The sequence below is a fragment of the Podarcis melisellensis genome (assembly GCF_964234715.1).
Source record: "Podarcis melisellensis genome assembly, chromosome: Z".
Lineage (NCBI taxonomy): Eukaryota > Metazoa > Chordata > Lepidosauria > Squamata > Lacertidae > Podarcis > Podarcis melisellensis.
This window is the reverse complement of record NC_138547.1, coordinates 19277451-19303933: the sequence shown is the minus strand read 5'-3', so window position 1 is coordinate 19303933 and position 26483 is coordinate 19277451. Positions and strand designations below refer to the sequence as shown.

The 26483-nt window shown below is 47.1% G+C and overlaps 1 protein-coding gene across 1 annotated transcript in view; it reads right to left on the bottom strand.

Annotated features, from left to right (window-relative positions):
* Positions 1–26483, bottom strand: part of EFNB1 (ephrin B1) — a 67181-nt gene that overhangs the window by 20277 nt on the left and 20421 nt on the right. Inside the window, exon 2 of the mRNA XM_081897926.1 lies at positions 4069–4346. Within this exon, the coding sequence (XP_081754052.1) occupies positions 4069–4346 (278 nt within the window). The remainder of the gene's footprint in view (positions 1–4068; positions 4347–26483) is intronic.

Sequence of the window (26483 nt, the reverse complement as noted above, 5' to 3'; positions counted from 1 at the left end):
GGCTTCCAGCAACTTGCGGTATTCAAAAGCCATGCTGCCTCCATCTCAACAGCCCTCTCCTCCACAGATTTCTCAAATCCTCTTTCAAAGCCATCCAAATTGGTGGCCATCCCTGCCTCCTGTGGGTGGGAGTTCCAGAGATTAACTAAGCTCTGAGTAAATAATGGATTTCTTTTTAGGTGTCCTAAATCCTCCAAACAGTCAAATCCTGGGATGTGGGGCCCAAAATGAAAGGGGAGGTGATGCCCTGCTTGCCTCCACGGAAGCTGTTCTGATTGTTCTACCCACAAACCTCTATGGCCATTAAGTCCCACATCCTCCCCCCCCCCCCATCGCAATCAGGCTCATCACATTGAGCCCCCTGTTGCTGCTCTCCACCCCAAACAAGTATCCCAATAGGCTTCACCCCAGAATGTAGGTGAAACTGACAGGCCCGCTTTTCATTTTCACGACCGCCAGAAAGTGTTATGTTGTTAATGCAATCTTGTTATATTTACACTGCTGAAATGTTGTTCGTTTACAATGTGTTATATATTTGCTACTGTGTTGTTTTCCCATGGTGCTATTATGAAATTGCATTTGCAATGTTTGATTCTGAGATGCGTTCCTGTTTTTCTCTGCTGCTTTGAAAAGCAGCAAACAAAGAAATCTGGAAGATTCAAGAAGTCCTAACACAGCACATAGTTAACCTGTGGTACTCCCTCACGCAGGAGGCAGTGATGGCCACCAACTTGCTTGGCTCTAAAAGAGGACTGAACGAATTCACAGAGGAGAGGGCTGCTGATGACTAACTAGAAACAATAGCAATGTTCTGTCTCCGCAATCAGAGGCTACGATGCTTCAGTGCCAGATGCTGGGAGCTGCAGGAGGGGAGAGTGTTATTGTGCTCGAATCCTGCCTGGAAATTTCCTATAGGCATCTGGATGGGCCACTGTGAGAAGAGGATACCACTGACTGCCCTCTCCCCCATGTCTAATCTTCTTTCAAAGCCATCCACATTGGTGGCTATTGGGTCTTCCTAGGGGAGCAAGTTCCACAAATTAAATATGCGCTGTGCTAAGAAGTCCTTCCTCCTGTCTGTCCTGAATCTCCCAACACACCGCCTCAGTGAACGTCCATGAGTTCTAGCATTTGAGGGGGAGAGGGGGCTTTTTCTCTCTCCACTTTCTCTAGGCCATGCATGATTTCATAAACTTCTATTGTGCTGCCTCTTCCACACCTTTCCTCCAAACTAAAAGTGAGCGAGCAGCAGGCTGTGTCTTTGCTCCCGCCTAAGATGCTCTCAAGTCCCCAGGCTGGCTTCCTCGCTAGGAGGGAAATCCCAGATCTAACAAGTCCTTGTTCCTCCCATATAAAGGAGCCCTTGAGAGAGATGTTGCACGCTGGGACTCTTTGCTCTTGAGAAGCAATGGCAGCTGTGGGGAAGCCGGCAAGCAGAAGTGGGGGTGGGGCGGGGGCGGGGGCGGGTAAGACTCTCTCCGGAAAAGCATCCCTCGGCCATATAACTGAAGCAGGTGGCGGGGGCTGAACGGCACGGCAGCTGTGCAAACCCCAAGGAGCAACACAAGGCTCGGGTCTGTTCTAGACCTCACGACAGCCTGGGATGGCTCAACGCAGCAGACTTTTTGGTTTGGAGCAGAGGCAGCACGATAGAGATATTGTGTCTGGTTCTGGAGGAGGATAATGACCGGCTGGAAGGTGTGCAAGAGGAAGGCAGCCAAGAGGATGAAGGACCTGGAAACTAAGCCTTTCAAGGAACGGTGGGAGTTCTATCATGACACCTTTTCTCTAAACTACAAAGTCCCAAATTTTGCAACTGTTCTCAATCAAACACATATTCAATTTACCCCTGCTAAATATGTGGAGACATTTCACCAAAAGGAAATGACATGGACTCCCCTATGAGGAACAGTTGCAGCGTTTGGGGCTTTTCGGTTTGGAGAAAAGACAATAGAAGAGACGCGATAGACGTTTATAAATGGATGCAAAGCATGGAGGAAGGGGATAGAGAAATATTTTGCTCCCTCTTTTCTAACACTGGAACTCATGGACATCCCATGAAGCTTGTGTTGGAACATTCAGGACAGATAAAAGAAAGTCCTTCTTCACACAGTGCAGTTAAACTATGGCACTCACCCCCCGCCCCCTGGAAGCAGTGATGGCCACCAACTTGGATGGCTTTAAAAGACTGGGCAAATTCACGGAGGGAGAGAGGGCCATTGATGGCCACCAGCCATGAGAGAGTCTCAGCTCTGCTGCCAGAGGCAGCAATCATCCTAATAACAGTTGCTGGGAACCACAGGAGGGGAAAGGGCTCTTGTGCTCAAACCCTTCCTGAAGGTTTCATAGAGTCACAGAATTGTAGAGATGGAAGGGATCCTGTGGGTCATCTAGTCCAACCCACTGAAATGCAAAAATCTCAACTAAAGCATCCATTGAGGCATCTGGTTAGCCACTGAAAGAAGAGGATGGCCTCTTTTGGCCTTGTCCAACAGGGCTGTTCTTATGTTCTTATGGAAGAAAAGCCAGCATTCAGTCTTCTAGCCCAATGGGCTTTAACTGGTCCAGACCAAAAACATGCCTCAGACCCACAGCCTGCAACACGAAATCCACTTTTACATTGTGACTTTTGATTAATACTAACAATGCACACTGGTCGTGCCAAAACTGTGACAGACGGAGCAGCACCCCTTAGCGTACAGAACACAAAGAAATGATATGGTGCTTTTTTATGCTGAATCTGAGCGGAAAGGCTGAGAGGCCATTGAAAGTCAGTGATTTTTGCATTCTAGGTGGTCTTGATAGCTAAAGACCAGCCCCATTCAACCTGTGCATGAGGTGCGGGGGGGGGGGGGACAAGAGGGACCTTTCAGGGACCCAGCCCAGAGACTCACTCTGGACCCTGCCTGCAAGCATGGGACATAAACACACATTTCAGCTTGTGAATAGGGGTGGTGTTACATCTGATTTAGGATTAGGACTGGGATTAGGTTTGGGGCTGGGACAGGTTTAAGGCCAGAGCTGGGGCTTACCAGGATTTTGGGAACAGAATGTTTTTAAAGAAAGGGCTAGTGCTGTGATATTTTTATTGTAACAATACGTGTGTGTTTTAAAAAATATTGGATAGATAGACAGACAAGAGATACAGGCACGCACGCGCACACACGCACACACACACACACCATTATGCGCATTCCACTCAAGTGCAACTGCATTTACATGCGTCACTGCGAAATAAATAAATGATTTGAACCAGGAAATGGTGCCGAAAGAGCAGGAGAGAGCAGGGGAGCAGGGAAAACAGCTTGCACGGCCGCTCCAAGTGTCCCACTGCCGGCCCCCCCCGCTCACTCACTCTCTTTGGCCTTCTTCTTCCCGGCTATCAGGGTTCTCTTGCAGGGGGGGCATGCTCCATGCCTTCACAAGCCCCTCCCTCCCTTGCTCGTATCAATTGTGTTCCTTGGGCAGGGTTCGAAAGTCCCTCCGCCCTCCCTTGCCCTCTCTCTCGCCGCCCCACAAGAAGGGCAGCAACATTATTTCTTGAGGGTGGGGGAGAAACTAGATGAAAAGAAACCCGTCTCCAGCAACTTCCGAGACTAACAGGGAAATCACTGAGAGGCCCCGTAGCAGCGCTGGGCACCTGCAGCCACTCAGCTACAAACCCCCAGATCCAGTTTCTGATCATCAGAAGCAGGCAAGGGCACATTGCAACCCAGGTGAAGGCGAATGGGATGGACAGTTATCAGCTGAAAGAGTGCTGCTTCCCAGCGTCTCTCAAAAGCAACCCTCCCCACGTTACACAAATTTCCCATATACGCGCGGAGTCCCTGAATGTAACCCCCGCGTAAGTGGGGGGACGCCTGTATATAAAAAAATTACACTAATGTTTGATTGCTTTTTTAATGGTTCCTTTCCCCCTCTCTGTTTCTAGCTATTTCTCTTTTAGCTATAAAGCCACCTTGAGTCCCTGTCAGTGGGAAAAGGCGGGATATAAATATGAATATACTAATGAAAAGTAGTCGGGCAAAATAAGACCAGAGGGCAAACAGTGCAGCCGGGGAGACTCACAGGTGATGAAGTAGTCCTGGTGTCTCTTGAACTCCAGGCCCATGTAGTTGGGGCTGAACTCCTGGAACTTGATGGTGAAGCGGATCTCCTGGTCAGGCCGGTTGCAGGTCACCAACACATTGGGGTCCATGATGGTGCTGCAGGCGTCTGCCTGGCCGCGCTTCACCAGGTACAGCTTGTAATACTCATAGGGCCTGGAGGACTCAGCCTTCGGGCAGATAATGTCCAGCTTGTCCCCAATTTCTGGGTAGATGATCAGTCCCTTTCCAGACACAAACCTGAGAAAGGAGAAGGAAAGATATTAGAGCAATGATGGTTATGATGGTTACAACCCAACCTCCTACAATACGGAAATCACAATTGTTGTTGTTGTTATCCCACTTTTCGCCTTAAGGTCCCAGGGCAGGTAACATCATTAAAACAAAACATTAAAATCAGTTTTTATAAAAATCCAAAATGTTGCGGGGGGGGGAACATTTCTGACATTTTAAAAACTGCTTCTAATGTTGTGCTCACATGTACATATCTGGGTATAGATAACCTAATTGTCATAGGGGCTACAATAAACTTGGTGCAGATGATCATTTATGGTGGACTTGCTCAGTCAGTACAGCATGAGATTCTTAATTTCGGGGCTGTCGGTTTGAGCCCCAAGTTGGGCAAGATTTCTGCACCGCAGCAAGTTGAACTATGACGATCCTCATGGTTCCAACTCTACTATTCTATGATATGATTCCATGGCAAGAGTTATCGAGGGATGAAGGCAAGGAGAAGGAAGAAGTGAACATCAACTTAGGCTCTCAAAGGGTGTGACTCACCACACTGGTGTGGCGGGAGAGGATGACAAGTGTGGAGGGGAAAATTCAAGGGCAATCAAATAAACATTTGAACATTTCAGTGTAGTAGTATAGTATGAACACACACACACACAACCCAGAAACAGTATGAAAGATCAGAAGAGAGGAAGGCTTCTTTGTGTTGAAGAGGAGATGAGAATTTGTCTGCGTCAAATTAGACCTAATATAAATGAGATTACCTGGCAAATGCAAGTTCACACCTCTCATGGAGTTTGTAGATGTACTTAAGGTACATATGGAAGAGGCTCATTTATAATTACATTTTGGGAATGATTCATGTTCTTATGTCGCCACATTGTTTTATGCTTTCTGCATATCCTATGATCATATTATAAAGTAATCCTGTTCTATGGTATAATCAAGAACTGCTAGGAGCTGTTTCTTTTTTGCTGTCCAATGCATTTCTTATCAATAAAAAATTGGGTGTGGCACAAGCAAATTTTTATTCTGAAAGTGTGACCCAGAGGGAAAAAAAGTTTGGAGAACACAGACTTAGGCTAACGACCATAATCTGCTCCTGGTGAAAGATAACTCAGGAACAGATGTGAAGGCAAAATTATCCTGACTGCTGCAGGGCAGAAACAGGGGGCTCCAGGAGGGTGGGGGGAATAGTGGTGTGGGCCCAGACTGCTGGCTGCATCCTCCCAGTCAGGCTGCGAGGCATTGCCTCTTTCCTAAAGCAGGGGGGATGGGGGAGAAAGGGAGAGGAGGGGGAGAGAAAACACTTTCCACAAATGCACAACAAGGATGCAGAACTTAAGAATGGCTGAATGTAAGAATAGCCTTCTGGATCATGCCATTGGTCCATCTAGTCCAGTTCTCACAGGGGCCAAATGCCCCTAAAATCTTAGGAACTGAGATAGACTGCCTCTGCAGCTGGAGGTTCCATAGGAGCTTGAGAAGAGTCCTGCTGGATTAGGCCAAAGGGGAACCATCCAGTCCAGCATTCTCTTTTCAAGGTGGCTCACGAGATGCTCATTATGGGAAACCAGAAAGCAGGGTCTGAGTAAAAAAGCTCTCTCCCCACATCAGTTTCCAGAAACTGGACTTCAGAATCATTTCTATAAGGTAAATATTTATTATCTGTTTGGAGCTGGGCTGTGTTTGTATTTCTGCTCCTCTAGCCTGTGATTCAGAATATGTTCAGAATGTCTAGAAGGGGGTGTAGGAATCCTATAATAGTAGAGTTGGAAGGGACCCCCAGAGTTATCTAGCCCAACCCCCTGTAGTGCAGGAATCACAGCCAATTGCAGAGAGGGCAAGAGAAAATAAGGTCTAAGTATGCTATGTTGCAGGTAACTATGATATGGAGCCCGTAACACTGCCCAGAGCTTTTAAAAGGAAGTTGTTCAGAGTCTCCCCTCCTCACTGCCTTCCGACAAACCCCACCCATGTACAAAGGTCCCCTTCCATGCCTTTTGGCAGCCTGGTGACTCACCCACGAAACCACCCCACAGATCATGGGACTGAGGCCCGTTTCTCAGAAGCAGCTGATAAGGTGCGTAAGCGTTCTGCCCCAGCTCACAAGACTGAACACTCCTCCGTCCAAAGAAATGAAAGAAAGAAAAACCCAGCAGTGGGAAAGATGGGAAGCAGGAGCCTCTTTCCATCAGCTTTGCTGAAATCCCAGCTCTATCAGCCGCTGAATAGTTTAGAAATCAAGGCCAGAATTTTTATTTTTCCTCTTCCCTCCTCCTCCCTTTTTCTTGCGTGTGGTTAAAAAAAAAAAGACTGTAAGCCTGCGTGGGCAGGGACTGTCTCATTTTCACTGACTGCATGTAAGATGAATAGCAGGGTGCAAATGCTCTGAATAAACAGATTAAAAATGCTTTGTTAACCCATGCATGTAGATGAAACACACTGGATATTCAAAAAAAACTCAATCTAGAATGCCAAATGCAGGGGTTGCAACACTCACATCCACAAAAATTAAGACAAATTTAAAGTAATTGTGGAGAGTTATACTCTGCAGGGATTATATTACACAAATCCACAGCCCCACCCCTTGACCCAAACCCGTGGGGCTGGAACACAAGGAAGGAGAGGATTCTTTGCCCACCCACCCAAGGGTGGGTCCTATAAAGGATTTTTTAGCTGGGATTCCTGCATCGCATCAGGTTGGACTAGATGAGCCTTAAGGTTGCTTCCAACACTACAGTATTTGTCTTCTGACTTTATGCATCACAATCCTGCGTGATTAACACCAGGGTTCTGTCCTGGGCCCAATGTGTGCACAACCTGAAAGGAGGAATTGAGAGCAACCAAGATGAAAAAGGGTCTGGAAACCAAGCCTTAAGAAGAGGAACAGTTGAGAGAGCTGGCGATGATCAGCCTGGAGAAGAGGAGACTGAGAGATGGAATTACAGCCATCTTCAAATATATGAATGGCTGCCCCATGGAAGATGGAGCAAGCTTGTTTTCTGCTGCTCTGGGAGGATCTGAACCAACAGATTCAAATGACAAGACGGGAGATTCTGGCCAAATACTAGGAAGAACCTCCTAAGGGTAAGAGCTTTCTGACAGTGGAACAGACTCTCATAAGAGGTGGTGGGCTCTCCTTCCTTGGAGGTTTTTAAGCAGAGGTTGTATGGGCCACCTGCCAGGGATGCTTTAACAGAGATTCCAGCATTGCAGATGCTTGGACGAGATGACCCTTGGGTTCCCTTCCAACTCTACAATTCTATGTTTCTGTGTCCCAAAATCTTTGCTCCAGGTGATAAAACTCTGGCAGAAATGAAGGGAATGTAGACTGACTTAAACTAACTGGGAAAAGTCCACTCAGGCTTCCGGACATCAAATCCCACCCCCTTCAACGCAGGAATCCCAGCTAAAATATCTTGGAAAGACAGCCCTTAACCTTTGCTTAAAATTCTCCAAAGGAGGAAGGTGTGCCTCCTTCTTCAAAGGTTGTCTGTTCCAAAGTCCAATGGATCTTACTGGGTCAACATATTCATCAAGCTGCCTACTAGCAAAATTCCCCTATATGCTTGTGTCCCCTCTCTCCCCTCTCCAAAAAAAAGGTGTGGAGTGGGGCTCCTTGCTATTGCTTTTGGCCAGTGCTTGTGCTCAAGACCAAGAGCCCTCCTTTCTCCAAAGACTCCTTTGTGCTCAAACTTGGGGGGCAGGGGACAGATATGGAAGCCTCTTTCACCTTGGAAGGAGGTTTCAGGTGCCAGGTGAGGATTTTCTAAGTTGTTCTTAGAGGTGTTTTCTGGTGGTTAAAGTGAAAGTGCCCCTTCTGAGACCACTGAGTTGAGTAAACAAAGAAAGCTCTGTTGGCCAAGGGGCCTTGGGGGGCAGGAAGCAGACACTCTTGCAGAGAATAGGGGGGAGCGTTAAGGGCAATGGAGAGCCTGAAGCTCACCACGGGCAACCCAACCAAGTGGATAATAGAATAATCCCTGCATTGCATGGGGCTGGACTAGATGACCATCAGGTTCCCTTCCAACCCTATGTTTCTATGATTCTATAAAAGCACAGAAATTCACAGATTATTTAGCTGTGGTTCTTGCATTGGAGAGAATTGGACTAGATGGCCCTTTGGGGTCCCTGCCAACTCTATGACTCCTCTGCTTGAAGATCTATATCTTAAGGCAATGGTTTTCCATAGTGGGTCCATGCAACCCGGGGTGCCAAAAAAGCGTGACTTGTGCAGTTTTGGGCACCGTGCAATCACAGGGGATGTGGGAGCGCAGCCCAAAAGTTGTGCATCTCAATTTTTACACTTGCATTTGTTGGAGGGTATGGTGGCACCATTCACATAAAAACTACCACAGAGATAACAGCATTTTAAAAAGTAGGGGGTCCATAGCTTGGCTTTTGAAAAACAGAGGGCCTACTGCCCTAAAGATAGCAAATGGGGCCCAACAGCTAATGGCTTATGACCATCAGCTTCTCATGGGGGCTCAGGATGAAATTTCTGAAGAGCGCTGAGCAATTCAGCTTTAATCCCCACTCACTCCACACAGTGGTTTACGGATTCCCAGAAGGGACTTAAGCGGAATTCGATCTCACAGCCTAAGTGCTGCATCTGGCTTGATAATCTGGGGACTCCCAAGGATATACGTTAACAGATTGCGCTGGGACAATCCTGTCTCCATTAACAGAATCACAGGATTGTAGAGATGGAAGTGACCCCAAGGGTCATCAAGTCCAACCCCCTGCAACGCAGGAATCTCAGCTAAATCATGCATGACAGATGGTCATCCAACGTCTGCTTTAAAACCTCCAAGGAAGGAGAGCCCACCACCTCCCGAGGGAGTCTGTTCCACTGACAAACAGCTCGTGCTGTCAGAAAGGTCTTCCTGGTGTTTAGTCAGAATCTCCTTTCTCATAACTTGATGCCATTGGCTTGGGTCCTACCCTCTGGAGCAGGAGAAAACAAGCTTGCTCCATCTTCCATGTGAAATCCCTTTGGATAAGTGAAGATGGCTATCATATCTCCTTTCTTTCTCCTCTTTTCCAGGTTAAGCGTGCGCAACTCCTTAAATCATTCCTTATAAGGCTTGGTTTCCAGACACTTCCAGAAACTTCCAGCTTGTCAATATCCTTCTTAAATTGTGACACCCAGAACTGGACCCAGGACTCCTGGTGGGGGTCTGACCAATGCAGATTAGAGCCGTACTTGGGACACAGGTGGCGCTGTGGGTTAAACTACAGAGCCTAGAACTTGCCGATCAGAAGGTAAGCGGTTCAACGGGGTGAGCTCCCGTTGCTCGGTCCCTGCTCCTGCTAACCTAGCAGTTTGAAAGCACGTCAAAGTGCAAGTAGATAAATAGGTACCACTCTGGCGGGAAGGTAAACGGCATTTCCGTGCGCTGCTTTGGTTTGCCAGAAGCAGCTTTGTCATGCTGGCCACATGACCCAGAAGCTGTACGCCGGCTCCCTCGGCCAATAAAGCGAGATGAGCGCTGCAGCCCCAGAGTCAGCCACGACTGGACCTAATGGTCAAGGGTCCATTTACCTTTACTATGACCTTGATCAGGACACAAGACTTCTGTCAATACAGCCTAGAATAGCATTAGCTTTCCCCCTTCCCCCAGCTGCATCTCACTGTTGACTTGTGTTCAGCTTGTGGCCTATTAAAACCCCAAGATTATTTTCACATGTCCTACTGGCAAGCCAGGTGTCCCACATCTTATATATTTGTGCAACTGGTTCTTCCTGCCTAAGTGCAGAATCTTACATTTGTCCCAACCGAAATTCGTTTTGTTCATTTTGCCCCATTTCATATGTTCTTATGGATCCTCCAGGCCATAGGCTCTCTCTCTGTTCCTAGGTTGCTTGGAGCATTTCACCACTGTGAAAACCAGATTCTGGGCTTGATGGGCCATTGGTCTATTCCAGCAGCCTCTTCTTACATTCTTATGAAACTGGAGAGCAGCTGCTCTTAAAAGCATCCTATTTCTATAGAATTATTCCAATGCTTCTGCCTGTCCTTGGGTCCAGGATGCTGGGTTTGGGAACCACCAGAATGAATCAGAACAGCAACACTGTTTAATTTTTTGACTTCCTCTTCAGGCAGCTTGCTGGCTCCAAGTTCAGGATCTACCTAAAAAAAACCTTCTTATCCCCCCAACCTTCTTCCTCATCTGAGTCACAAACAACAATGGCATTAAAAAAAATTTTGGAATTGCTACCTCACCCGCTGATTTTCCATCTTCCTCCACCGACTCAACATTAATCCTCAGTCTTGCTTATTTTAGGGTGCTAAACCTCCCACAAAAGCAACCACAATCACCCAGCAGGTGACCATGTGTTTGTAATCAGCTCATGAATATTCACTGGCCTATTAGCATAACTGTACGTCTTGGGAATATATTTCCTAATGGGAATGAGTTTTATAAAGGGCGGGGCGGGGGGAGATGTTGAATCAAGCTCATCCAACAGGAAATAATGTCTCCAGAGGCAGCCTCATATTTTATACGGCACTGTAAAGAGCTTCTCTCAGCATTTCATCAGCACCTGATTTGAACACAAAGAGCTGAAAGGCTTCTCCCATCCATTCTCCTGCATTGCAAAAAAGGGTTAAATCACAGCAGCAAATGCCTTCTGAACTAAAGGCTTCAACACATTATTTCTGAGAGATGGCCCTTGTGGTTCCTTCCAACCATACAATCATAGGACTGTCTTCCCCCATTTGAACCAACCTAGATTCTGCATTTATCATCTGAGGTCCGTCTCTGTGTGCCTCCTCTGGGAGAGGTTTGGAGAATGGCAACACAAGAACAGGCCTTTCCTGTGGTGACTCCCCATTTGTGGGATGCTCTCCCCAACGAGGCTTGTCTGGCACCTTCACGACATATCTTTAGACACCAGGCAAAAACATTCCTCTTCTCCAAGGTTTTTGGCTATAGCCTTTAGAATGCAATGGGAAGGGAGAACTTTTGTTTGTTACTATGGTATGTATTTTTATACAGCTCCGTGATCTTCAGATGAAGGGAGGTTTGGAAAGAAAGAAAGAAAGAAAGAAAGAAAGAAAGAAAGAAAGAAAGAAAGAAAGAAAGAAAGAAAGAAAGAAAGAAAGAAAGAAAGACAGGCTTTGGAAGGTAGAGGATTCTCCTTCCTTGGAAGCTTTTCAACAGAGCTCAAATGCCTGTCTCTCAGGGATTCTTGAGCTGTGATTTGTGTACTGCAGAGGGTTGGACTGGAAGACCCTTGGGGGTCCCAATCTACAGTGCTATGATTCATTTGAGGTTTTTAAACAGAGGCTGGGTGACCATCTGTCCGGGATCCTTTAGCTGTGCTCCCTGCATTGCACGGGGCTGGATTATATGGCCCACGGGGACAATTCCAATTCTCCAGTTTTAGGTGAAATGCTTCTAGGTGTGGCAAGACACAGACACCCTGCTCACAAACCCAGCCCTCCAACCCCAATGCTCCAATTGTCTGGGGAGCAAGGGTGGTGGTTAAATACTCCTCTATTAATAAAGTCCAGGGAGCTAAGGAGAGGCTATGGGGCTGCCTTTGTCCCCTGCTGCCCTCTCTACTCGACCTGGACCCCTGGACCCCTCAGAGACACACTTTGAGGCCATTCTTCCCCCTCCATGTTTTTTCACTTTTAACGAGGCTCAGAAACAAAAGGGGCCCACCTCCACGTCCTCCCTAAATGGATTTACAAGATGCATCAATGGGGCAGAAAAGAGGTTCCCTTGGCAACCCCTAAGCTCCCCCCTACACCCAAACGCAGCTCCCCTCCTCTTCTCAGCCCCAAACACAGAGATGTTTGGAAATCTGGGAGGAGGAAAATCCCTCGGTGGTTAAGGAAAACCTGATGCTTTGGTTAACCCCAGAACCGCCCTCCCCCCAATAAGCAGCTGCCATTTTGTTACTTGATTAAACCAACAATGCTCTCCATCCCCAATCACATTGGGGTCCCCTTTGTGCACTTGAAAGGCACCTCATTTAAAAGGAAAAAAATAGGCATTGGGGGTGCCAGGACCGTCCTCGCCTCTGCCCTCCCCCTGGATGCCCAAGCAAGAAAATTCTGGGAAAGAAAGAAAGAAAGAAAGAAAGAAAGAGCATGAAGACCTCCATAAGAGCTTCAGTAAGAGGGATAACAGCAGTGGAGGTGGACGCACAAGAAGCTGCAGCAACATATAGCACTGATTCCTGCATTGGAGGGGGTTGGACTAGAAGACCCTTGGGGGTCCCTTCCAGTTCTAAAATTCCATGATACACAGAAAGTACCCAAGTGGAACACCCATGTGGAACAAGGGTTTGGAATTAGGGCCCTATGGAACAGAAGATTTCGAAGGGGTGATTGTACCCTTCACATAACTCGAGGGCCGTCAGATGGAAGAGGGGAAAGACTAACTATCTCGGCAAGGGTAGGAAGACCAAGGACCCAGGAGAGAAAGGGGCAGATCACGTTATTGGAGAAAAAAAATGACAAAAGGGATGCAGCTGGGTTCTCACAAAGATAAAATGAGGAATGGAACCTGGGAGAGACCAGGGTTCAAATCCCCCCTCAGCCATGAAGCTAACCGGGAGTTCTATTTCCAGGGTGGTGGCAAATCTTGTTTCTGGGCTTTGCATTGTTTTGCAGACACCACCAACCACTTCAGTAAAATTCGCACATTCAGAGAGGCAACCACACTGCAGATGACATAGATATAACATAGACACATGCAAACACGCCCTTCCTAAGCAAATCCAGGCAGTTCCTGATGTCATTCCAGAACACACACTCAGTAAAAAAAATTAAAATTAAGCCTTAAGGGCTTTCTTCTGCAAAGGACCGGGGCTGAGACGCAGAGCGAGAGAGGATTCCCAGGCCAGGATCACACCCTCACGCCACAAGCCAGTCAAAGCATCTGGGTAGCACAGAACCTCACTGGGGACTAGGACCAGGGAGGAGAGACCAGCAGCTGCTTCAATAAGACCTGTTCCTCTGGATCTTTGTGTAAGGCAAGGACATAAAAAGAGACCTCTAGATCAAGCCAGCTGCCCATGTAATCCAGAATCCTCTTCTCACAGTGGCCAAATGCCACAGCAACTTACATATCTGGGTAGACTGCTTCTGGGCCTGGAGGTTCCATAGCAGCACCAGAAGAGAGCTACTGGATCAGACCAAAGGGGCCCTTTAATGCAGAAATCACAACTAAAGAATCCCTGACAGATCACCTTCCAATATCTGTTTTTTCAGAAGGAAAAAAAAACCACCAATGAAGGAGAGATGAAGGTTGAAAATATTCCAAGAAACTTCACAAGATTATCTTCCAAGAGGCTGTTTTTGACCTGAAAGCAACTCTGCTTTGAAAATGATGCACTGAATTTAAGAAACGTTAAAAAAAAATTATGACATAGTAGAGCCAAGCATTGGAGACCTCTGAATGTGGATTAGAAATTTTACTCCCTGGCAGGTTGCCGTCCAACCTCTGTTTGAAAACCTCCAATCGTATCACAGAATTGTAGAGCTTCATTCAGTTGCACACAGTGGCAGCATTAAGGGCAGGTGCTTCCGTCTTCCCATGGGCCTCTTAGAGCTGTGTGGGTGTCCTGGGTGTGGGGAAGGGTTTGGGTTTGACGAGGCAGCACTTTGAACTTTGCAAACAGGGTGTGAGCACGCAACGCATATATTACTGCAAGGGTTTGGCAACAGCATGCACAAGTCTTCAAAGTGCTGAAGGGCCATTTGATGGAGGACTGGAAACAGGTTTAAAAATAAAGCAGTGTGAACTTGATTGGCTGTGTGTCTCCTTTTCCAGACAAGCGTTGAGTAAGCCGCCTGAAGCTGGATCAAGACCAAGAGAGGACCAGTGCAGGCTTGCAAGCTCACACTCCCTTGGGGCTGGTTCCGACAAAGATCTGTACTCAGCCTTAGCAGAGCCTAAGTTGGAATGCTGTCCTCCCCAACGGAGTCAAAGAACAAGGGGGGAAAGCTGGAAAGAACAGCAGTATACTTGACTGGAGGTTTGGAGAAAGTGATGGTGTATGTGCACATTACTGAATATTACTGAAAAAGAGCCTGTTGGATCAGGCCAACGGCCCACCTCATCCGGCATCCTCTTATCACAGTGGCTGAATACATGTGGGGAAGCTGCAAGCAAAATTTGAGCCCAACAGCAACACTTTCTCCTCCTGTCACTTCCAGCAACTGATATTCAGAAGAATTGCTGCCTCCAACAGTGGAAGCAGAACTAGTAGCCATTTCATAGCCCTATTCTCCATGAATTTGTCCAATGGTCTTTTGAAGCCATCCAAGTTGCTAGCCATCACTTCCTCCTGTGGGAGTGAGTTCCACAGTTTAACTATGTGCTGCATAAAGAAGGACTTCCTTTTATCCATCTTGAATCTTCTAACGTTCAGCTGCAATGGATGTCCATGAGTTCTAGTGCTATGAGAGAGGGACACTAGACTTCTGTGGCTACAGCCTAGAATAGATTAGCCTTCTTTGCTGCTGCATCACACTGTTGACTCATGTGAAGCTTGTGGTCTCCTAAGACCCTGAGATCGTTTCTGCATGTCTTGCTGTCAAGCTGAGAATCCCCCATCCTACATTTGTGTATCTGGTTTCTTCTGCCTACTTGTGGAATCCTCCCTCGGTGCTTGTTTTTTTCCTTTACATCCCAGTCTGGAGAGGGGACTCTCCCTTCTTTAGCAAGTTCTCATCTGCATCCAGACTCATGAGTAAAGGGGAAAGAGCAGCCTGGAACTGGTCCCACAACCGCCCAGTATCAGTGAAAGTGCTTACTCCAACGTAAGCTCAACAACACATCGGACACCCAGACATAAATAACCATCACTCTAAGTGCCTTGTGTAAGAGTGAGATCATTCCGAGGATTTTTAAAGCACCTGAAATGTGCTTCCAGACTGGATTGCTGCAATGCACTCTATGTGGAGCTGCCCTTGAAGACGACTCAGGAACTTCAGTGGGTTTGAGGTCAACAGTCAACATTATTTTCTCACTGCATCAGCTGCAGGAGAAATGCTGAGAGCAGAGACGCCCTTTGTACATCGCCTTCATAGACCTGATGAAGGCCTTTGACCTTGTCAGCCAAAACGGGTTCTTGACACTACTCAACAAGATAGGCTTCCACAAAAACATGTGCCGCACCGTCCAATATGATGGCCCATCTTCATCCACCTTCCCTGCAAAGAGTGGTGTGGAACAGGGCCATGTTCTTGGCCCAACCCTCTGCGGCATATTCTTCTACCTGTTGCTCTCATATGCCTTCAGCTTGACAGAAGACAGTTTGTACATCTATTCATAGAGATTTGTTCAACCTGGCACATCTCTGCATCAAGACGAAAGTATGGCTGGTCCTTTTCTGAGAAATGTTTACAGATGAAGCAGCCTTGACAGCACACTCCAATGAAGCTCTATGGAGGCTTGTCAACCATTTTAACTAAGCCTACAGAAAGTTTGGCTTTACCGTCAACCTGACAAAGACCAACATCGTCGTCAGCACTTCGTCAGCACTTCATGCATCAGCATTGACCACATGCTTGAGATGATAAATGATTTTGTGCTTCTGGGCTCCACCATAATCAGCAGCCACTCCATTGATGCTTACCTGGGCAATAGTACGGTATGGCAGCTCTGGCAATGGCTCACCTCTCCAAAAGGGTATCGGAGAATATGATGCTAATGACCAATACCTAGATGAAGGTCTACCAAGCTTGTGTCTAGAGCATGCTGCTTTATGGAAGTGAGTGGTGGGCAACCATCAGGAGCGATGCCTCAACACCATCCCCAAGATTTGGGGTATCGCATAGCAGGACAGGGTTTCAAACAAAGATGTGCTCTCCCAAGCCCACAACCCCAGCATGTTTACACTCCCGTCTCAGTAACGTCTATGCTGGCTTGGTCATGTCCAAATGGAAGATGTTCTATGGGGAGCTAGCTTCAAGCACCAGGTCCATTGGCAGATCACCTCTGTGTTACATACATGTCTGAAAGCGAAATATGAAGGCTGGCAACATCAACCCCACCATTTGGGAATCCCTTACAGACAACCACAGTGCCTGGAGACAGACAGGTTGTGTATCTGCAGCAGTGACCAAAGGAGGAATGACCACTGGGAGGAGCACAGACAGAAGAAACTCCATGGTGCATCTCTAATGGTGAAACCAGATGCCTTCATCTGCCCCAGCTGCAACAAAACATCTCTCTCCATTATCAGCCTCTAAATTTGTCTTGAATCCTAAATACCTGAAAGTATTCCCTAAAGTACCTCTCAGATGCTGAGATTGGCAGAGCTAGTCTTGGTATCCCTCCACTTTGGGTGGCAGGGCTGGCCAGGGGCCTTCTCTGTGGCGGCCCCTGAGCTGTGGAACAACTTTCCCAGAGAGATGCATCAGGCACCATCATTGTACAGCTTTTGGAGAAAGATGAAGAGGCACATCTTTACCCTGGTCTTTAAAGATCCTAAGAAGAGCTGCTGGATCAGGCTAAAAGGGGCCCATTTAGTCCAGCACCCTGTTCTCACAGCAGCCAACCAGATGCACATTATGTGAAACACACAAGAAACACCTGAGTGTAAAAGCAACTGCCCCCTCCTGTGGTTTCCAGCAACTGGCATTCAGAAGCATCGCCGCCTCCAGGCCTGGAGGCAGAGCATAGCCACTCTGGCTAGTAGCCATTGACACCCGAGATGTGTGTTTTCTGAACCCACCCAATTCTTGTGAACATAATGCGGTTTAACAGCTTTTAATTCTGTATTAAAAATTCTTGCAACCCACCCTGGGGCCCTGCTGGCGAAGCGTAGGTTAATAATTCAACAGCAACAGCAACAATTGACGGAGATCCACTTGAATCCCAAGGTTCCTGGCATGCCGTCAAACACACTTTTTCTTAGACCTCCAAGCTGTGCAGTTGCTCTTTAACAACTTCTGGCCAGCAGCCCCACTACTTCTCCCTTCCTCCCCAAGTGAAATTCCAGACCGCAATCCGCCTCCCAAATAAAGACTGGGTCCCTTTCCAGCACCTACCAGGCTAATTTCCTGGCCCAGCTACCAAGGGCTAATGACCACCATTGTCCACTCCGGATCCCCAGATTCCATTTGTTCAGTCCTCGGCCTCCAAATAACCCAGCAGTTAATTATTTTCCGGCCCCAAACAAAGAGCTTCGCCTCCTGAAACTGGTCCAAAGTCTTTAGCAGCACCTCAGAAGAAGGTGGCATGCTCTCCTTTGTTGGAGGCTTTTAAATAGACTTTGGATGGCCACCTGTCAGGGATTCCTGAGATGTGATTCCTGCACTGAAAGAGGTTGGACTGGGTGACCATTGGGTCCCTTCCAACTCTGCAATTCTCGGATTCTATGATTAATTGTAGGTTATTCAACAGAGGTTGGATGGCCATCTGTCAGGGATTCTTCAGCTGTGACTCCTGCATTGCAGAGGACTAGACTTAATGGGGGGGCGCTTCCCAACCATACAATCCTATAACAGGAGTATGACCTCTCCATTCCACCTTTCTCAGGTAATTCCCTCCCCCTCCTGATCTCCCCCCCCCCAAAGGAGCTGGCTGCACAACGACCCTGCATGGAGTACAGCCCAATTAAGACTGGAGCCGGCTTCCCACCCCACCCCATCCTGACTTTCCTCCCAACGGGAAAGTGGGGGAGAAGTGGAGAGTGTTCGTCTGGCTCACCCCCTACCACATCCAGCAACCCCCTCACACACAAAAATATAAAATGGGCATGTCAATGTGATTATCTCCATCAATGGGTCCCCCATGCTGAGAATGAGGTAACAGGCAATTCAAAAGAGAGGCCTTTGTTAAGAGGTTTTGTGGGGTGTGGGGTTTAATGGGGGGGAGAACAAAAGAGGCTGATGAGAACTGACGGAAGCCTGAACAAAAACCGCTTGAACAAAACCCGTAAGGCAGCTGAATGCCGACATGGGGCGATAATTGGAAAAGTGAGACAATGAGGCGCTGGGCCTGGTTTTAAAGTCCCAGCCTGCCCAAGGAGGTGGTGGGGGTGGGGATGGGAGAAAAGACCCCAGGGCTCTGTTGAGATCGACAAGGAGGGAGGGAGCCCCCTACCCAAATACACAAAAGACTGGATTACTGCAAAGAGCTCTATGTGGGGCTTCCCTTCAGGATGCTGCAGGGTGATTGCTGACAGGAGTGAGGCCTTGTCAACATATGACACCTGTGCTCCAGAGATCTGCACTACTTGACCACTGGCTACCAGGCCAAGTTCAAGGTGCTACTGTTAGTTTATAAAGCCCTTAACAACTTGGGACCAGTTTACACCTGTGCGATTGCCTGATCCCATATGTCCCCCCTCAACTGCTTCAACCAGTGGAACTGGTGACGGTACAGGTGCTACGTAATCCTCACTCTGCTTCTGTAAAGACTTGATCCTTTAGTGCAGTGGCTCCTATACTTTGGAACTCCCTGCCTATTCATATCAGGTAGGTTGCACTCTTTTCAGTGCATGCAAAAACACTCCTGTTTATGGACAAGCCTGCTTGTCTTTGCTTACAAAGTTTACAAGTAAGCCTTGCTTACAAAGTTGATGCATGTTGTAAGCTGTTCTCAGTCTATTGTTACTTTAACTTAATGAGAATTAAATTATTGTTGTTGATTTGTCTTATTGATAATTCTATTGTTTTATAGTTTTCTGTAAGCCACTTTGAAGTGTTTCTTCTTCTTCTTTTAATTATGCAGTGCATAATTTTATGAAATAAATAAATAAATAAACAACATTTCTCCCCTGCAAATGGGAACTTGCTGAAGAAAGGAGATTCCCTACTCCAGACTGGGAAGGAAAGGAAAAAGCAAGCAGAGAGAAGGATTTTTGCACCTGGGCAGGAATAAATCAAATGCACAAATATAAGATGTGGGGCCACCTGGCTTGATGGAAGGACATGTGGAAAAGATTCAGGGGCCCTATTAGGTCACAAGGTCAATGTGATTCAACAGTGTGTTGTATCAGCAAAAAAAAAAAAGGCTAGTGCAATTCTAGGCTGTATCATCAGAAGTTCACTGTCCAGATTAAAGGCAATAAAGTCCAACAGAAGTAGTAGTAGTAGTAGTAGAAGAAGAAGAAGAAGAAGAAGAAGAAGAAGAAGAAGAAGAAGAAGAAGAAGAAGAAGAAGAAGAAGAAAAATCTGATGATTCCAAAATCTGGCTACTACTGTCCCAAAGGAATTGACAGTATGCTCATCAAATTTTCAGGGGACACCAATCTGGGAGGGGTAACCAATACTGCAGAAGATAGAATGAGGACTCAAGATGACCTTAACAGTTAATAACAATAACTCTCCTTCATTGGAAGCTTTGAAACAGAGGTTGGGTGGCCACCTGTCAGAGAGATTCATGAGCTGTGATCCCTGCATTGTAGGGGGCTTCTCTAGATGACTGTTGGAACTCCCTCCCAACTCTACAATTCCATGACTCTATATTCTATAAGGGAAACCAGAAGTCCTCTTCTCTCTCCACCCTAAACTGCATCCAAAGCACAAAGCTTCGCAAGCTCCCTGGTTATGCTTTCAGAAAGCACAAAGGAGAATGTGCTTTACGCACACGCACACATGTTCTGGCTCTTCTTGCAGGCTCCCCGCCAGAGAAAACCTTTCCCCGTCCCACCACCCAAAATTCCAAATGAGCATAGATTCCTTTGCAAAGCAGCAGGGCTCCAAACACCAGTTAAATGATCTGACAGAAGGGGATCAGGTTCCTCTGTTTGCATTTGGCTTATGAAGGCCTATGGAGGCCCTTCTCCAATGATTTTCGGGAGGGGGGGGAAGGGAAGGTTAGATGGGAAGGTGGCTCGACCCAGCATGATTCCCACTCCTTACTTGACCCCCAAGAGAAAGCCAAAGAGGAAGGCAGCACACACACACACACACACACACACACACACACACACACATCCAGCTTCCAAAGCAAAGAATTTCTTTGGCATCTAATGTCAGCATTGGCAGCTGAGCGCCTGGTTTGGAAGATGGGGTGAGTCTCGGCAGCAAAAGTAGTCAGGGAACTTGATTAGGAGTATTGTAAGAACATAGAATCGTACAGTAGGAACTGACCCAGTAGGAACTGGCCAGTGGCTCATCTGGTCCAGCATCCCGTTCTCACAGTGGCCAAATACCCCAAGCGACCTCGGAATCTATGGGACTGGAGATTCCACCACAGCAGGTGTTGGCAACCTAAGGCCCATGGGCCACAAGTGGCCATGGGGGTCGTTTAATCGACCCCCGAGCCACCCGTTCAGCGAGTCCCCGCGCCAATCACATCTGCGCATGTGCAGATGCCAAAAACCGCGGGTGCATGCACCATCCGGCCCACGGAGGGATCTCCACTGGAGTGAACCGGCCTAGGCAAGGTAAACCTTGCCGACCCCTGAACTACAGCATCGTAAGAGACCTGCAGAACAGGGCATCCTATTTTCACCATGGCCAAGCAGGAATTGAGCAGAAAAGCACTCTCCCCTCCTGTGGTTTCCAACAATTAGCATTGCTGCCTCCGAGCTAAGATGTCCAACATAGTCCTCTCCTTCCTCATCCAATCCCTACAACCCTGCAAGGTAGCTTAGGTTGGGAGGCAGTGACTTGCCCCAAGTTCATACCTAGTAAGCTTCATGTCCAACTGGGGATTTGAACCCTGATCTCCAATGTCCGACCTAATCCAAAACTCTGACCACTACACCACACTCTCTCTCATTTTACCTCTTGTTGTATGTTATTTTAAACTACTTTTAATGCTGCACTGCCATGAAACATTTAATGTAGCAGGGTGACAAAATTCACTGGAGTCATTTACAAAAAAAAAAAAAAATCCAACAGCCAGCTGCAGGGGGGGGGAGAGTAGTGTTAGAAACTCAATATATTTAAGCTAATTGCCAAACGGCACCTTAAATCTATGTGTTGCAGCTGCCAGAATGAGATGTCTTGATGCCATTTTTCCCCTGGTGAAATTTGTTTTTGTTCATTTCATTTCTGTGCCACTATAAAGAAAAAATCTCAAAGTGGTTTATAACACATTAAAACACCAAATCAAACCATTTAGAATATTTCAAGGTAAATATTGCAGTTCCTTCTTTAAATGTCATTTTACTTTCTCTATATTGATTTACCTAGTTAATTTATAGAGCTGCCCCATAGCAGAAATACCCTAGGGAGTCACTGTGGTGTAGCGGTTAGTGTGTTAGACTAGGACCTGGGAGATCGGGGTTCAAATCCCCAGTCATGAAGCTCACTGGGTGACTTTGGAGTGAGTCAGTCACAGCCTTTTACCCTACCTCAGAGGGTCATTGTGGGGATTAACCTGGGGTGGGGTGGGGTGGGGAGGGGTGGGGTTGAACCCTTTACTTCTTGGAGAAAATGGTGGGGTATAAATGCAATAAACAAGCTCTTCTGCTTACTTGCTTAAGAAAGCTGGAGGGGAAAGGCTAGATGGAGATGTCAGTCACCAATCCGGCATCCAGAGATCTCCATGCGGTCGCAATTGAACCCACACCAGTAGCAAAATGCACCTGGTGCCTGGCTAACTACAAACACTGGGGAGGAGATCCAAGTGTGTGCACCCCACCCCAAAAAATCTCATTGCAATTCAACAGGTGGGATAAAGCGGCAGGATGAACAACTCCCTCTCTAAGAGCAGACCATAATACCCCTTTTTGTCCCCTCCCTGAAGTAGCTTATGGCTTCTGATTTGGGAAAGGAGGGAGAAGAGAAGGGAAGGAGTGCAGAATTCAGATAGGAGAAATGAGATTTATTCCAACACAGGGGAGAGTGGTTTGTGTGTTTTTTTTGGCATGCCAAAGAGTCCTCTCCAGTTCTGAGGCCTCTCAGAGCCTCAATGGGAAAATGGGGCAGAAACCTTTTTTTGCTTCTGCATCACACTGCCGACGAAAGTTAGGTTTGCATTCCATAAAGACCCCCTAAATCATCTCCATCTCCCTCCAGTGTTAGAAATTTCCCAAGTGCCAGGTGCATTTTGCAACTGGCATGGGTCCAACTGTGACCTCATGGAGATCTCTGGGTGCCAGGATGGTGACTGACACCTGCATTTTGCAGGCCCCTCCAATTTTCTTAACCAGGTAAGCAGAAGAGGTTATTTATTGTATTCCTCTCCCACCTCTTTCTCCAAGGAGTACATGGTTCAAGCCTCTCCCTACAAAGACCCTGTGAGGTAGGTTAGGAAGTTGGAAGTGGCCCAAGGTCACCCAGTGAGCTTCATGACTGAGTGGGAACTTGAACCCTGAACTCCAAGGTTCTGGTCCAAAATCAAATCACTACACTACACTGGCTTCCTGGAGTACTTCTGCTATGTGGCAACTATATAAATTAAGTAGTTAATAAATAAGGGAAAACAAATTGTCACTTACAGAAGGATCTCAAATATGCTCCTTGAAGCTTGAATTTCTTTTATTCTGAATCATTTTGTTTGATGTTTTAATGTGTTGCAAGCTGCTCTGAGATTTATTTTAAAGTATATAAAGTGATATATAAATGAAAGAAGAATTTTCACCCATGGGGAAATGGTGCCCAGACATTCCATTGTAGTGACCATAACTTAGGCTTAAGGTGGCATTTGGTGATTAGTTTATGTACCTGAGTTTCTAACACTGTCTCCTTCCTCTAACCACCTTGCAGCTTGTCAATATCCTTCTAAGGAGAAGTAGGGTGTCCACCTGTCAGAGATTCTTTAGCTGTAAATTCTGCAATGAAGAGGGTTGGACTAGATGACCCTTGGTGTCCCTCCACAATTCTATGGTTCTTAAACTGGAGTGACCAGAACTGAACACAGGACTCTTTATGGACTTGGAGGTTAAAGCCACCCAAAGTGCAGGTTCACAAGAAGCCAGGAAATCTGGTTCTGGGTTTGGCACACATCTCAGGTGCATGGAAACCTTAGCAACAGTGAAGTGACACATCGCAAGTGGCAGGTTCTTACCAGAGAGGACTACAAACATTCAGATTTCCTAGCTGCTCTTCCCTCTGTCTCCCCAAGCAAGTGTTGGGAACTCTGGAGGAGGCCAAAAACCTCCTTGTTTGTTTTGGCAGAGACAGGCAGGAGACACACAAGCTGCTGATCTAGTCACCATTTTGGCCTTCCCAGAACACCTATAAATTCATACTGAGCTCCCTCAGAAAACAAGGGTCACCCGTCTTCCTGGAGGGTGGCCAGGCATCCCCAATTGCAAAAAAACCCCAAAAAAACCTTTCTCCTGCAGCAGAAAAGGGCTTGATTCCTCAAGGATACACTGAACTGGCAAGGAAAAAATACAGCCTTTTTCACTTAGCAAAGATTATTCGTACAATCAAAATTTTTGGCGATGCACCCGTGGCTTCAGATTTCAGCCTCCTGTACGTCTTTTGTTTCACTCACTGCGATTTGTGATCATGTAACAGTATCATAGGGTCCTGCATGTGGAAGGGACCCCAAGGATCATCTAATCCAACCCCCTACCTTGCAGGTATCACAGCTACAGCAACATGACCACATGGTAGCACTGAGCAATTGCAAATCATATCTGGGTGTGCCATCAACCCCTCCCAGCCATTTGGCTTGATCTTTGGGCAGTCCTGTTCGGTTACCAGGTTCCATTCATTGCTTGTTTCATTCATTCACTGGGGGTTCCTGGATTGACATCACTCCATATGGAAAGGATTTGTGGGTCTTCTGGTAGACCAAAAAACTTAACATGAGTCAACAATGTGATGCAGCAGCAAAGAGGATGGAGGAGAGGGCTATTGATGGCTGCTGTCCATGATGACTGTGCTCAGCCTCCACTGTCGGAGGCAGCAATGCTTCAAAGTACCAGTTGCTGGAGGCCACAGGAGGGGGAAAGGGCTCTTCATTTGGGTCCTGCTTGTGGGCGTCGCACAAGGATAAGTGTGAGATCAGGATGCTAGACTAGATGGCCCAGTGACCTGATCCAGGAAGACTTGCCTTATGTTAGCTGTGATTCCTGCATGGCAGGGAGTTGATCTGGATGACCCATGGGATCTCCTTCCAGCTCTCCAATTCTTGTTACTTACAGCAATTGTGCCCCACTCTTCAGCCAAGAAGGCTCCCAGGGGACTTTACATGCCATCAAAGCAGGCTTACAATCAAAAAGACACACAAGGGAAGAGAAGAGAAAAATCAAAGTTCTGCATATGTGATCCAACCAAGGGGCTGCCCATTCAGCTATAGGGAATTTCTTTCTCTCCCCCCCCCCCTTTTAGTGACCAGCAACAGATTTTAAAACTGACTCTCACAGTACAAAATAAAACAAGCAAGTTTTCCTATAACCTCTGTAAGGCAACAGTTGCTGCACCTGCAACCATTCAAAAGCTCAATAAATCCAGCCATAAATACAGATTAAAGGACAGTCAAAGGGAAAAACAGCAAATGGCTTTGAAGGCTCGTGAAATGGACTGTCCAGATAGTGAATCCCTCTCCCCATCTGCAATGCTGAACCCTGATGGCCACCTGTCAGGGATTCTTGAGCTGTGATTCCTGCACTGCAGGACTTTAGGCCACATGACCCTTGGGGAATCCCTTCTGACTCTACAATTCTAGAATTCTATGGAGGCGCTGATTAATCGTGTGCCTCAATATAAGTGTAAGAAATAAAAACATGCAATAAATTTAAAAAGCACTTTGTTTCAGGGCGTTATTGCAGACTATTCTGCTTCCCCGTGTAGCCGAATTTAAGGAAGGAAGCAGGGGGGAAACCTCAGGTCACATTTCTGTTCTGCATTCTCTTGAGGCAAACACAAACAGGGTTGTTTTTCTTTTTGTGAAATCCTCATATCTGGGCAAGCACCTTTTAAGCCAGTGTGTTATAGTGGTTAAAGCATTGGACTAGGACCTGGGAAAGACCAGGGTTTAAATCCCCACTCAGCCATGAAGCTCACTTGGGTGACTGACCTTAGGGGCCAAATCACTGTCCTTCTCTGCCGAACCTCCCTCAAGGAGCTGTTGTAGGGAGAGAACTACGTATGCCACCATGAGCTCCTTGGGAGGAAAAAAGGTGGGATATAATTGCAATGCAAAGAGTCCGTCCACATGAGTTACAGACAGTGGTCCTCAAATCAATGCTATTAAATATACTGGGCACTTGGTCTCTTGCCCATTTTCCCCATCTAGTCCGGCATCCTGTTCTTACAGTAGCCAAAACCTCTAGGAATCTAGATATTAGCAACTGGTATTTGGAAGTGTTTACTGCCTCTGCCCATGGAGGCAGAGAATAGCTATCCTGGCTAGAAGCCAACAATAGCCCTCTCCCCACGAAATTGCCTAATCCTTTTTAAAAGCCCTACAAATTGGTGGTCACCCCTGCCTCCTGTGGGAGAGAGTTCCAAAGTTTAGTTTGAAGTGCTTCCTGGGCTGGATACAACCAGAGATAGTGAGTGGGAGAGAGGGAAGGGAGGGGGAAAGAGAAAGTGGGAGACAAAGAGAAAGAGGAAGAAAGGAGGGAGAAAGAGAAAGAGAGAAAAGAGGTTTCCCAAAATGTCCGCCACCACACAGAAAACAACTTTGCATGTCAACAAACCCAGCCTTCTGTCGCAGCCGTGAACTGGGAGGATTTTCTCCATGGCAACCATTTCCCAGGAGAGGCCTTGTGAAGTGGAGGCCGTGACCATTCTGAGCCTGCCGTTTGCAAAACCTGATCCCCAGCGAGCAAGAGGCTCCTTCCGGTCCTTGCAGGCGCCGCTGCTGGCCCTTAGCTAAGATCCTTACATTCCCTTTAAAATCAGCTCCTTCAAGACTGGAATACCTCTGCTTACGTATCCCTCTGGATACGTAAACTTCAGGTTGCGAATGCGGCAAACCCATAAGTGTATACTTCCAGGTTTCGCCATGCGCGCATGCGCAGAAGCGCTCAATTGTGCCGCATGCGTACATGCGCAGAAGGGCACCTCCGGTTACGGACTTTTTGGGATGCAGCCGGACCTCCGGAACAGATCCAGATTGTAACCGGAGGTACCACTGTACTGCAATGGGCTCTCAGTGGGGTTTTTGTTGTGCTGGATCCAGAAGCTGCAGCCAGAGCAGGATTCTGCAGCCCAGTTGCTGCAAGGCCTTGTGGTATATATAATCCCTATACAGTACTCAAAAGATCTGCACTGGTTCTCCATTTGCTACTAGGGTGAGCTCAAGTAGT